Source organism: Camellia sinensis, chromosome 1 (assembly GCF_055761805.1).
Source record: "Camellia sinensis isolate YWXY chromosome 1, ASM5576180v1, whole genome shotgun sequence".
In the NCBI taxonomy this organism is placed as follows: domain Eukaryota; kingdom Viridiplantae; phylum Streptophyta; class Magnoliopsida; order Ericales; family Theaceae; genus Camellia; species Camellia sinensis.
In genome coordinates, this window is record NC_138961.1 from 99,226,902 (window position 1) to 99,240,717 (window position 13,816).

General features: G+C 38.5%; 1 protein-coding gene across 12 annotated transcripts in view; it reads left to right on the forward strand.

Moving 5' to 3' along the window:
• The first annotated feature begins 6,352 nt into the window (after positions 1-6,352).
• Positions 6,353-13,816, forward strand: part of LOC145796216 (pre-mRNA-processing factor 39-2-like) — a 46,415-nt gene continuing 38,951 nt past the window's right edge. For 6 of the 12 annotated variants that reach the window (XR_014336830.1, XR_014336828.1, XM_082881262.1 and 3 more), the window contains exon 1: positions 6,380-6,554. Coding sequence is in view for 5 of the 12 variants with exons in the window: in XM_082881262.1 (XP_082737388.1) it covers positions 6,494-6,554 (61 nt within the window). In the remaining 7 variants the exon portion in view is untranslated. Of the gene's footprint in view, positions 6,555-7,693; positions 8,002-8,098; positions 8,199-8,447; positions 8,514-13,816 lie in introns of those variants that run through there. The other 6 variants (XR_014336835.1, XR_014336832.1, XR_014336834.1 and 3 more) reach the window with 4 other exon arrangements.

Here is a 13,816-nt window from a genome sequence, read left to right on the forward strand (position 1 = left end):
CTACTCTAAGATGGCATATGAATGCAATTTGATAACATGTATTCAAATTGGAATTGAAACACAATGCAGTTTGTATGATGCGCCGAGCCCGGTGTATGCAAAACAGATGAATGATGCACGCATACAAGCATAAGGTATGCTAATTGAAATATGCCCTAAAACTAACCACTGAAAGCAGATAAGTAAAACGGAGAAAGAAATGGGAGTTGGAAGACATGCATCACACACACGCACGCTTATTACAACAGTTGTGCCCTCTCAATGGAGAGTCCGAATAATAAGCTAACTAGCTAATCTAAGCTAGTTAAACTAATTATTACATCACAAAACTAATTAACTAACGAGTTAACTAATTATTGCAAAACAAGCTAATTAACTAACAAGCTAACTAACTAGTTATTACAAAACAAATGGAATAGTTAAGCGCATTAACTACTTAAGTACAAAAACAAATAGCAGTAGCTAGCTAAGTAAAGAAGCTAAGTAAAGCAAATAGAAGGGGCCTCAGAGCGAGAAGCGCATGCATGCTCAGTCGCCTCGTTCAGAAATCCACTGCGAAGCCCCAATTTGCCTCTATTTTCAATTGTTCTCAGAACACTGCACAATGCTCCAGATAGCTTCTACTCCACCATGGGAACCTGTAGGAAGGCTGTCGACCACTTGTTGGTGGTGCCAACCACTTGCTGACCACTTACCATTGCTGCAGACCAGAAAAAGTGGTCGGCCAGCCACTTTTACTGGTCTGCCGACCACTTTCTGCAGTACTTCTCTAGTTTGCTACAACAGAAAACAAGAAGGGGCATGGTAATGTATTTACAAGATATGTGTGCACAACCACCCTTTATCATTTCTTAAGCTCAAGGGAGTGTAGTTCTCGACCCTTGGGCCACCAATCACGCATCTCGATACATGATGGCCAAAGAGGCAAGATTGCACATTTCAATGTAAATGAATGCACAAATAACACATAAAGCCTTAACCTCTATCATGCACGATCAAGAGGGTCGGCGACCGAGAAATGAGGCACGTTTCATCACTTCAAGTATGAAAGGTCCCTCGTTTCCCGTGTTCGGATTAACACCTAATCCAAATACAATGTAAAGCATACAACACAATGTAATGCATGTATACACAATGCAATGCAATATTATCAACTTATCAATCCTAATGGCATGCATACACAATGCAATGCAATATGATCAACCTATCAATGCTAATGGCATGCATACACAATGCAATGCAACATAAGCAACTTATGAATGCTAATGGCATGCATACACAATGCAAGGCAACATAAGCATGCAAACAAACATGCTCAATGAACTTAAACCGAATATAGACAGACCTCAATCATGCCCAAAACAGTGACCATAACACTAAAACTAAGGCACCAAAAGGCAAGACATGCATGCACATGCATTGGCTCATCAAGTAAGCCTAAGAACACAACTCTCAAGCATGATGAAGAAGTGATAAACATGGAAGTGTGACAACACTATATGCTCTCAAATTAGGTATGAAATGATGCCAAATCACTCAAACAATACAAGCATAGCATGCTAGGATCCTTAAAGCATTAAAGCTAGCAAAGAGGACTACTCTAGAGACATGCAATACATGACACAAATGCATGAACCAACCATGGACAGAGCTCAAATAGGTCAAGACAATGACCAAAACATGCTAAGATGAGGGCTCAAAGGCCTAGGGATGCATGCATACAAGCTAAGCCACAAACAAGGCAACAATGCACAACCCTTAGAGGCGCTCAAAGGGTGAAAGAAGTGGGAATATGGCAATGCTATATGCTCTGAAATAACATGTTAGATGATGCCAAATCATGCACATGATACAAATGAAGTATGCTATGAGGTTCAAAACTCAAGGCTAGCAAGGCCAATTGCACTACAACTATGCAATACATGAAGCATATGGCAAATACAACCCAAAATAGTCCTAGAGCATATCAAAATGATGCTAAAAAATAAGTTAGCATGGTGAGCATGAAACATGAAATATGCAAGGCCAAAAGAGAGGATTACACTACACCTACTAACACTAAGCATAAGATGGCTTTGCCAACAAAAATCAGAGTTATATCATGGCAAAATAACCCCAAAAACACACTGAAATGATAGCTTGCAAATTTAGGCATGAAGGCATACACAACGACTCATGTTTAAGGCATAAAGCACAAACTCTTCAAAGCATTGAAAGAGTGAAAGATGTGAGTATATGGCCACACTAAATGTACTGAAATAACATTTCAAACGATGCCAAATCATGGAAATAGTCCAAGCAATGCGTGCTAATGGACTCAATACACAAAGCTAATGAGCAAGATTGAACCATGGCTATACAAAGCAATGCATGCATGACCAAAACAACACAAATCAGACCTTAAGCATAGTAAAACATGGCCAAAAGCTTCTTAGAGTTGAGCCAAAAGCATGCTAGAATGATGATCAAAGGCATGATACACATTAGGCTAGTGAATGAAAATGTACTACAAGTGCAAGGAGCATGCATGGGGCTATCAAACCAAGCCAAAATAGTGGTATGCCATGTCAAAATAACCCCAAAAACAAGTCAAGAATAAGCCAACACAAGCTTAACAAACATGCTCAAATATGAGGCATACAAAGCAAGTAACCAAGAAACAAGGAGAGGGGATGACCCTCTCTTATTTAAGACCTCAAAACACAAGTTTTAACTGAAAATCCACTGGATTTCAGTGGTCAAAAGGCCAAGAGAAAGTGATCTCAAGGGCCTAAAGTGATGGTGTAAAACAAAGCCAAACAAGGCACAAGAGGGGGTAGACCACCCCTAACACAAAAGAGACCTTAAACAAATATTACAAGTATGCAAAATCAAGACTTTTTGCAGTAGAAAGTTAGGCCTAAAACAACATGCAAGTAGGGCCAAAAGCTTAATAAAAAACAAGGGATTAAGAGGTTAGAAGTTCACCCTTGTAGAACCACTTTAGAGCAACAACTCCAGCAGCTTTTTTTGATCAAAACCAGTCCAAAAATACAAAAACCAACTTCAAAGTGCCTCAGCTCCAAGAGTATGGTGTTTCACTATGTGTTTGTGTGCAAAAGTGTGGAAAAACTACACTTTCGAACACAAAAATGAGACAAAGAGAGAGATATAGAGATAGATGTATATCTATAGCTCAGGCCAGATTTTCTAAACCTGGAGAACGGAGGGAGGGCCTCCCTCTTATAGAAAATCAAGCAAGAAGCTTGTTGAACACACTTAAGGCTCTAAGCCATGTATGGAGGATAATTTTTGTGTCCTCCAGCTGTTACAGCTGGCACCAAAAGATCTCCAAAAAGGTGCTGGAAAGCTGCCGACCACTTGAAGTGGTACTACTTGTAGTGGTCGGCCGACCACCACAAGTGGTCTGCCAGGAAAGAAAGTGGTCGGCAGGTGGGGGGAGGTGGTCTGCACAATGAAAACAAGCCAATGGTGTGGTGGCTGACCACTTTTGGTGGTCCAAAGACCAAACTAGTTGGCCAACCATAAAACTGGCTGGCAGGCAAGAAAAGTGGTCTCCAAGGGGAAGAACTGGTCTCTAACCCTTATTCCACCCTCCAAGCAAGGAAAACAAGGTTTGTGCCAAAAACAAACAAAAAAGAAACCAAGACAAGAGTTTGGGAGGCAAGGCGTGCAGCCGGAAACCTCGAAAACTAGTCTACGATCACCAAAAGCGATCTACGAGGGAGAAGCAGTCTACAACTACAAAAAGTGGTCTACAAGACCACAGTGTCCCTCTAGGCAAGGTTAACAAGGCATGGTTCAAAAACGAAGCCAAACAGAGAACGTTAAGCAGTCCTGTGACAAGGCGCGCGACCGAAGGCTCCGAAAATCAAAAACTAGTCTCCAAGAAGAAAAAGTGGTCTGTAAGACCTCTATCTCCCTCCAGGGAAGGGAAGCAAGGCTTGGTCCACAAACCGAGTCAAAGCACAAAGAGTTTAAAGGCCCGGAGGCAAGACACAACACGCACAATCACCGAGCCCTCAATCGATGATGTCTGAGTCTTAAGGTCGGTCAAAAATGGGGTGTCTACAAATGGTTTCGCTAGTTCATTGAGGATATTCCACGTTGGCCTGTGCCAGTTATCTATATTCATTATGATAGCCAATCGGCGATTGGACGAGCACCGAGTAATATGTATAACGGAAAGTCTAGACATATCCGTTGTAGACATAATTCCATATGACAATTACTCTCCAATGGAGTTGTCTCTTTAGACTATGTAAAGTCTAAGGACAACATTGCAAAACTGCTAACCAAAGGGTTAACTCGAGAGTTAGCAGAAACGTCGTCAACAGGAATGGGGTTAAGGCCTTTAGTAATGTTTATCGGAACGAAAAACCTCACCTAGTTGACTGGAGATCCTAAGATCCAGGTTCAAAAGGACAACCTAATTTCGTGTAACGAGATGAGTCATTAAAGAGGTAAATCTTCTTGGCCATTTCTTTGTACAGTGATACCCTGCAGGGGTGGAAGGTTAAGCTAATGCTTTTAATGACCTAAGTGATATGAATAATCAACCATGGTATAATAAGATACCTTATATAGGTCAGCAATGTGAGTGCGAAGTTGGGCCACTTCTTTAAGAATTGGTAGGCCGAATTCTTTAAAAAACACTCATTGAACCAAGCTAGTGTTCCAGGGCCACATTGGACACACCAGTGAGAACAAGAACAATGGTTAGACTAACTCTTGTGCAAGGTCTATTGTCTTGGTTTACACAATCGGCAGAACAGTTCAAGATATCATATTCACTGGTTAGCCAGCAAATCCGATAGACTTTCACTATGAAAGGTTCAAGGCCAACATCTACCTTTTCTGATGCAGGGTTAGTCTGTTTGCACTCTTTCCAAGTCTTTGTTGTAAACGTTGTCCATTTTCTTTATTCGGTCAATTTTTATTCATGTGGGGGATTGTTGGAAAAAAATGGTTTTATGGTGATTTTAATGAGAAATTAAAGTATGTCCTAACTATTGGTTAAGGTAGGATTAAATGGATTTAGATTCTTTGGAATAAAATCTTTACACCACAAAAAGAATGACAAAAAACCATTAATAATTAAATGAAAAATTGTCTCATAAAGTTAGCCTCATGAATGAGGTATTAGGAATTATGTATAACTACTAATCCCATATTGATAGTGGAGGAAAACTTTGATGGGTATTTAAACCTCAAGATTTTGATAAGGGCATAAGCCCTTTGGGGCATCCAAATTTTCCAAAGGAAGGGAGTTATGGATGCTTCAAGGATGAGCTTGGGACAAAACTATAGTCCAAGTTAGTTATGGAAAATTTGCCACACTTGTGCGCTTGCGCTGCTCGCTCGCCAGGACTGGGCTAGGTCCGAGTCCGAGTCCGGGTCCGTGGTTTGTGGACCATGGATCTTAGGCTTGGGCTTGAGCTTGAGGCTTGCTGGAATGTGTTAGGTTTGGGCTGGGCGGGATTAGTGGTCCACCAACCTAATCTTTTTGGGCCAGGTCCGCTTCAGATACACACAAATGTGTATATAGAGTGTATAATTTATACACTAATTGACCCATCAGTTTTGGTGCATTACTCCAACAGTTTTGCAGGAATAATGGCCTGTATTTGGTGCCAGCCTTGACGGTTGGAGGCTCCTCCTCTCTCTCTCATTATATATAAAATGAGGCTCATCTTCCTTGGTTTGACACAAAATTTTTGCTGTAGAATATACAGTCAATTTGCTCCTATAATTTTCTTCTCGTGTGAGAGAGTGCTGCCATTGTCGGTTCGCCAAAGCCAACAGAAGGTACTTCTGTGTTAGCCAGTTTAAACCGTTGTATCTTGGGAGACAGAAGCCGACGTGCTGTCAGCACCCACGGTGAGGCGGCTAATTTGTTTTAAGATTGTTGCACAAATGATGTAATTAACTAAAATATATAGATTCATGATTAATCAAATTAACATTACATAAGAAGAAAACATACCGAATATTACAATTATATTGCATAAAAATACACAATACAATAAAATGATAAAGAAGTCAATTTATTTTAGGTAATCATGAATCTATTTATTTTAGTTAATTATATCATTTGTACAACAATAAACAAGAAGGTAATTTTATTTCTATATTTCATCATATTAAATTTACACTTTAATTGAAATAGAGTAATGATAGAGACTCAAAAATTCTTTCAAAATTTCTATCAAATATTTCACATGGTATAAATATGGACCCATAATGTAAACTATGAGGCATTTAATAAAATTTTTAATAGAATTTTTAAAATATCTACCATTTTTCATTAAAATAATAATAAAAGAAAGGAAAATTTCCTTATGTTCAATTTAAGACCCAAAGGTCTCTTAGCGGGTCGACTGGCTGAAGAAACCAAAAGTCATTTGTTCTAAAATTACCTCTCTGATTCTCTCTCTCTCTCTCTCTCTATATATATATATATATATATATGTAGGTGGATTGATTTGCAGTAATGGAGTTACAGGTGTATAATGCCGATAAGAACCTTCCGGCCATAGGAGAAGAGTCTCAAGGTGAACTCAAACCTTTAATGCGTGATAGTTTATACTTGTAAACTATGCTTTAAGCGAATTGTTTCTGAAAATTATCTAGTTCTTCTCATAATACCTTTGAATTGAATGTGTGAAATTCGAAACTAAGACAAAAAGTGAGTTGGGTATTACTCTATTACTCGTTTGATAACAAAATGAAACAACGGTTATTGATGGGAAGATAAAAATGTTGATTTGTTCGCTCGTAAAAAGCTTCATACCCAACCATTCAAATTGTTCGATTTTGGCTTAGTTGAATTTGTTGACCTTAACCTTGTTTGCTGACCACATGGGATTAATTTCCAAGTTGGAGTTCAGAAATTATAATTTGTTTCTACTATGTAGGTTCAAGTTTATTTGTACTTCCATTTCAATTGCACTGTACCCTTTTTTTTTTTTTTGAGCCTAATAGTTCTGAGCAGTGAGCACATTGTTGCTCAAGCTTGGCTTTATGATACAAGTAAATATGTGCATGTCATTCGATTTGTATTATTTAGTTGATGTGTTAGTGGGTGGCAGAGTTGGTTGACTATAAATGGGAATGTGGGTGTCCAATAACCAACCTTCGATCATTTTGGAATAGATATTTTCAGAGATTCTCTCTAGATCTCAATTGAGACTTTCTCTCTCTATGATTTCTCCTCTCTTTGATTTTGATTCCATCATTTTTGTATCAGAGCTAGGGACTGATTCCTAATCTTTTCTGGATTTGAGTGTGATTCATCAATAGTAGAAAAAATTTCGTTTCAATTTACAATTGATTTCGAACTGATATGTGGCCAACCGTAATTGTTGCCTCCACTGTGTGACATAGCTTGACTTCAAGTTGTGATAGCTTTCGAAGAATGAGATTCAAGTTGCAGGAGTGTCAACTAGGTTGTTTGAATCTGGATGGCGTAGGGTTACACTAAGTGGGGATGGGGCGGGTGTCGGGGAGGGGTATAGGGGTGATGTTCATAAATGGGGGTGGGTAAGGGTCCCTTGACCTATCCCTGCCTTGTTGCCGTCATTAGTCAACGTCTTTGTGTTATATCGTGTACATGTGCTATGTATGTGCCTTTGCTACATAGCATATGGGTAATGAAGTTGATGATAGTGCTTGATTGTTGTGGATGGTGAAGAGATGGTGTGGTTGAGGGAGGCACTTTAGGAAGATGGTAGACATTGACATGGTTGGCGATCACCGGAGGCGGAGGACATGCAACCCTTGGAGAGAGAGAAGGTGGTAGCGGAGAGCTTGATGCTTTGCTTGAGAGATAGGAGAGGTTGAGACGCTAATTGCATGCATGGAGGAGGCTCCCTAATATAAGGTGGCCAAACCTTGGTTGCCAACATAGCTTAGGACAGATGGCTCCACACCTTAATTCAACAATATGGATGTTGTTACACGGTCTTGGGTAGAGCTCAACCTCAAAAGCTAGCCCAAGAGGTGAGGGTGCCCTCACGTTTATATGCTTAACATTGCTTTAGTACTTGGGCGATATGGGACTTCAACATGCTAACTCGGCAACACTTGCATTGTGCAGGCCAAGGACACACATCCTACCCCATCTTTGAATTCTCAGGCTTTGATACCATGCTACACGGTGTTGGGGTAGAACTCAACCCCAAAATCTAACTCAAAAGGTGAGGGTGCCCTCATGTGTATATGCTTAGCATTATTTTAATACTTGGGTGATGTTGGACTTCATTTCACACCCTTCCTCATGCCTAGTTTGCTCACTCGACAACACCTGTGAGGGTGCTCTGATACCATGTTGCATAGTCTTGTGTAGTTTTTAACCTCAAAAACTAGCTCAAGAGGTGAGGTTGCCCTCATGTTTATATGCTTAACATTACTTTAGTACTTGGGTAATGTGGAATTTTGCTTCACAGATGTATCTTGGCTACCTTTTCATTTGAGGCCAAACCTTGAGGAATGTATGATGGAGTTGACAATAGGTAAGTATGATATATCTTTCAAGATGTCATAGAAGCTTAGTGTTAGGTATGATGAAGGTTTTAAATAACTGTGGCGGACACTGTAACGGTAATTGTAGTGTTAATGCGGTTGCGCAATGTAACGGCTGTAGCGTAACAGTGGCGGCAACCAGAATCGTGAATTTTTTTTTATTTCTTCGCGCAACTTTAGGAAAACATACCAATATGCATGTTTTTATTTCAAAATCACATTTAGTGAAGTTCAAAATAATTTTGGTATGTTTTTCTTAGTTTTTAAACATGATCCAATATATGTACTAATTTTTATATTAGTTTTAAGTCATTGTGGAGATTTTTCCTATTGTTGGATTATTTAATTTTCTTTGCTATACTAATTATGTACTTGTGGATAACTTCCAACTTATTAAGGAAAAAAACAAAATATGTTTAAAATTAAAAATAATAGTCTCATAAACATAAGTTCAAAATACAAAATATGAATATAATAAAGTAAAAGTACATAACATGAAATCTAAATTTTGTTCAATAAACTTAACGTAAGAGGAAATAGATCTAAGTTAATATCTAAAGAATTAAGTGAAAAAGTAATGAAAGCTTGTCAATAATAAAAATAAAAAATATAAAGTAATGAAAGTTTGAAAAGAGAAAGAGAGAAGTAAGCTCATTTAATTAATCTTGGTAGCAACTCGAGTCTTGTAGAACTTGAAGATTGGACATTCAAAACATGTAGAGTTGAGATTTTTACTTAAGTTTTGTGCATTTTTGTGTGATTTTAACAACTAGAAAATAAAAAAGAGAAAATAACCTTACATAAAAAATAAGTGTAGTGGTGGTAACAACCGTAACAGTGCTGTAGCGGCAATGTAACGGCCATTATGGCCTTTATGTAACGGTGGTGGACATTACAGTTGTAAATTTTTGTCACACTGCTATAGCGGTCGTAGCGGGTGGTGGTAACTACTACAACCTTGAGGCCACTTTTTAAAACCATGGGTATAATTCAACCTTCGAGGTGTCACATGCCTTTGTAAATGCCTAGTGTCTTTGTAAGATTGGCCTAGACATGTTCTACCTTCAGGAAAGAGTTGGTGAGGCACTAAGACGAACCCTTAGACTCTAGCCTCTAGGCCACAAGTCCTCTATTGATCTCTAGCAAGATGCCTAGTCCTTGCTCCCAACCTATGTAGCCAAGGATGGAGCCATGGTATTTTTCCAAAGGAGGCAAAATCTGAACCATACGTGAAATGTTTTCCTATTTGATAGTAAATAAATTTTTTTTTAAAGGGTTAATGTTTTTTCTTATTTAAACCCTAAATCTATGCATATTATTGTCCTCAATGACAGTTATGGAATTTTTCATAACTATCTCAATTACTGCTTGAAAAGTAAAAATAAAAGATAAATTTACATGACTAGCAAGATTTTAATTTGTAAACAAATTTTCTTAAAAAGGGTGTTTGTTTGGTGGGATAGAGCCATGAGATTGGACTCCATGTCCATTAGAATAACTAGTCCAACATTTAGTTAGAAAAGTAAAAGTCAGACTAATAATCTGGTCAGACTAACAGGTTGTGTGGGACAGAAATGAGTGGATTGAGCCAACCTCTAGATTAGCTAGTTTAATGACGAAATTGAACCCCCAAGTACATAACATTTCTTTCTTTCATTTTTTTTAAGAGTGCTACTATCAGCCCCCACTTAATACTTTGGACCCCCCATTTGTTGGAATCCCCACCTACAAAATTCAAAATCCTAACAATTTCTAAGAACCTTCCAAATAATAAAAACCAAAATTATCCTTCTAAAAATATCACACCCACCAAAATACACACCCCCCTTAGCACATCACCTAAAAACTCCCATCTCCCAAAACCCTTATCAGTTGAACTCACCAATCTTCCTCTCACTGTCGAGAGCTGAGCCGTTGATCTTTGTCGTAGCCAGTCCTTCACTGTCGACCTCTCTCTGCCGTTGATCTCTCCACCGCCATGTTTGGACCTATGTTGCCGAAGAAATTACCTATGTTCGGACTTGTGTTGTTGAGCATTATAAAAACGTAAAGTTATCAGTCTATGAACAAGTTTGACCCATCAAAGTTTAACAAACAAAGATAAGTATGCATAAACTAGTTTGATTAACAAATAAAACTAAAGTTTATCGCATAACCAAAACGTGAGTTTGGATTAAGGTTACATTCAAAGTGCCGAACATATGAATAATGTTCGGTTAGACGTTGCTAAACTAATGCCTTTAATTTGGCCACGTATTACTATTTTTTTGGCATATGTTTGGGAGTTCAGTTTTGAAAAAAAGTAGGACCGTTTTCACCAAATTTTTGTTTTTTTTGAAAAAACTTATCATTACAAGGTCAACTTCCTCCGAGATGCGAACATCATCCAAGCTGTGAACCTCCTCTGAGCTTACATTGTGATGCTCTATTCGTCTCATGGTATTGGGGTTGCCGGAAAAACTCTCTCATTGCCATTACTGGAGAAGTGTATACTGTTGAATAGTTGTTGCCGTTGCCGTTGCCGCCAGAGGGTTTTGAAGGTTTTGAGGGTTTTGAAGTGTGTGGGTGGTGATTAAGGTGGATCCTCTCATAAACCCTGTGTTATGATTTAGTGGGTGGATAGATTTAATTATGAGATGGGGTGTCCCAAAATAATTCATGTCCTTTTTAGTAATTTTATTTGAGGTTATTATTGTAATAAAAGAAAAGAAAGACATGGGGGGTCCAAAGTATTAATTGGTGTGGTAATAACAACACTCTTTTTTAAGACATGTTAACCAAAACAAACCAAACCAAACCAAACCAAGCCTTAAGTCCTATCAAATGGGGTCGGCTATATGAATCCTTCTTCTTTACCCAACTCTATCAAAGGCCATTTGGTTAGTCAATTTAACGAGATTCATATCTCTATTTATTACACTAACTCACGTCAATCTAGGTCTACTCCTTCCCCTAACACTTCTATCTAATCGTCACTGTGTCACATCTCTTCACTCTTTTTAAACATGCTGGATTTTTTTATTTATTTTTTTAAACGTGTAAATTAATCTCGTTATAAATGATAGTCTTGTTTGTTTGTTTGTTTGTTTTTATTTATTTATTTGTTTGTTTGTTTGTTTTTTTTTTTTTTTTGCCTTTTTTGTATTAGCAAAATCATAAATGAAAATATACTTCTAAACTCGTATTTAAATAAAATTAAAAAGTGGTTTTAGTAAAATAAAATCAAATATACTTCAAATTTAGCATTGCCATTGCTTAGTAAACAAAAGGACAAAATGGTCTTTTGAGAAGTTATCTTTCTTCATAATTTCCTAACCAAACATGAGATTCACTAGGATAGCCATTTCCAAGCATTTAATCCCATGACCAAACAAATATGAGATACATATCATTTCCAACGAAATAGTCTAAGGACTATTTATTCCAGGACTAATAGTTCATTGCATTGCAATCCCTTTTTATTTAGTCCATTCAAACAAACATGGATTAGAGGAGCTACATAGGAGAGAGTTATGTAGAGAGGAATGGGATTGATATTTTTATTTTTTGGGATAAATGGGAGAGATTCTTATATTACTTCTTAAAAAGAGTGGGGGAACATAACATAGTGGGGGCAAAATCCAGATGTGAGTGAGGCCAAATTGTCTTGCATAGGCTATTTTTCAAAGTCAATACAAGTGACTATAGTAAATTTTTTTCCAAATCTTAGTGGGGGCATTTTCCTTCACGAGTCCTAACATCCCTCTCCCGTGGTAGGTAGCAATGATGAGACACTTCAGACTGGGGATTAAGAAAGCTTGGTTTGCTACACATTAGTTTGTCATGATCTTGGTGGCGAGGTTAATCTCAAGAGGAGAGTGCCTGGTTGTCCTCTTCTTGTTTTCTTCCTTTTTTATTAATAAAATTTCCTTGGCTGCTGATAAAAAAAGAAAAAGAAAAAAAAAGAGGAAGATATTTGAGCAGCCTTGATTAATGCCTAAGCCTGGCTAGCATGTCTTGAGTCTTGACTCTCTAGGGGAGGAATTGGGGATATGTGATTGACCTACGTGTCACCTCACGAGTCAAAACTATGACGCTTGAGCCTTATGGAGAAGTGAGTTTGGATTTGCTAAAGTTGAACATTTGAACTTCATACGTAAAGTTGGCGCATTGTGGGACTAATCCGTACCCATGTCAATGATCTAAACTGTTCATTTCATACGACAAGCTGAGAAGAACATGTATCCAAAAAATTAGATTGATCAGACATAAGTAATCACATGATCAAATCACATATACATTATAGCACATGGATAGTCTATTCTTTAAAACATGTAGGCTGTATAGATAAAAATGGTCTAATAGTATGACAATTGATGTTAGATCAATTTGATATTTTGCATGGATAATTTTCTTAGTTATTGTATAAGATGAATGGCTTGGATCACTGAAGTGAATCCAAGCTAGTCCAATAATTGATCAACTTCACCGTGAAGTTGAGATATTCAACTTCAGCAAATTCGGACTCGTGGAGAAGCCAGCCACATGATGACGTTGCAAAGTGTCACAAGCCGGCTCTTTTTAGAGGCACAACGGAACATATTTGCCTGTGAGGCACTTGAATTGGACCAAATGTCTAGCCTTGCTAAACTCTCCTTGACCATCGAGTGTTGAATCTTAATCCGTCTTGTCAAATGCAAGCCCAATGCTATGTCTAGCAAAAATAACTCCCACAAAGAAGCTCCGGCTTCCATGCCACGAGTGGACTAGATGTCCGCAAGTGCATTACGCGCTGCTGATGTTGCTCCATGGCACCAAACTCGCCCTTGAGCAAGGCGCTTGCCCAACTGAGGTCCAACTCAATCAAGGCGTCCCATGTTAGTGTGACTCACAACTAACCCAACACAAAGTTGCCTAATTGTGCACTGATCTAGAACACTCAATCTGGTTGACAAGCTTTCCCTCTCTTGAATAGGGTCTCTTGTTGCGCCCATCTCAGACAGCCATAGGTGACTATGGTCACATGCGTGGCCACAACTCAAATCCTCATGCACGCATTGATATGCTAAACCATCCACGAAGGGTCATTGTGCACCCAAGGCGTTGCACTAGCGTGTAGCATGAGCATGACAATGTGTGTTAGTATTGCTCAATTAGCATTTTGTCTTCCCACAAGCTCCGCGCAATGCTTCTTGCATGATGGCAATGCTTCATGACATTCAATTGTTCCCACTAGTAGCGGTGTTGTCACTAAACCGCTAGCTAGGCTACACGACCCTCGCATTCACGGCTGAACCCAAGCCTATGTTCACAA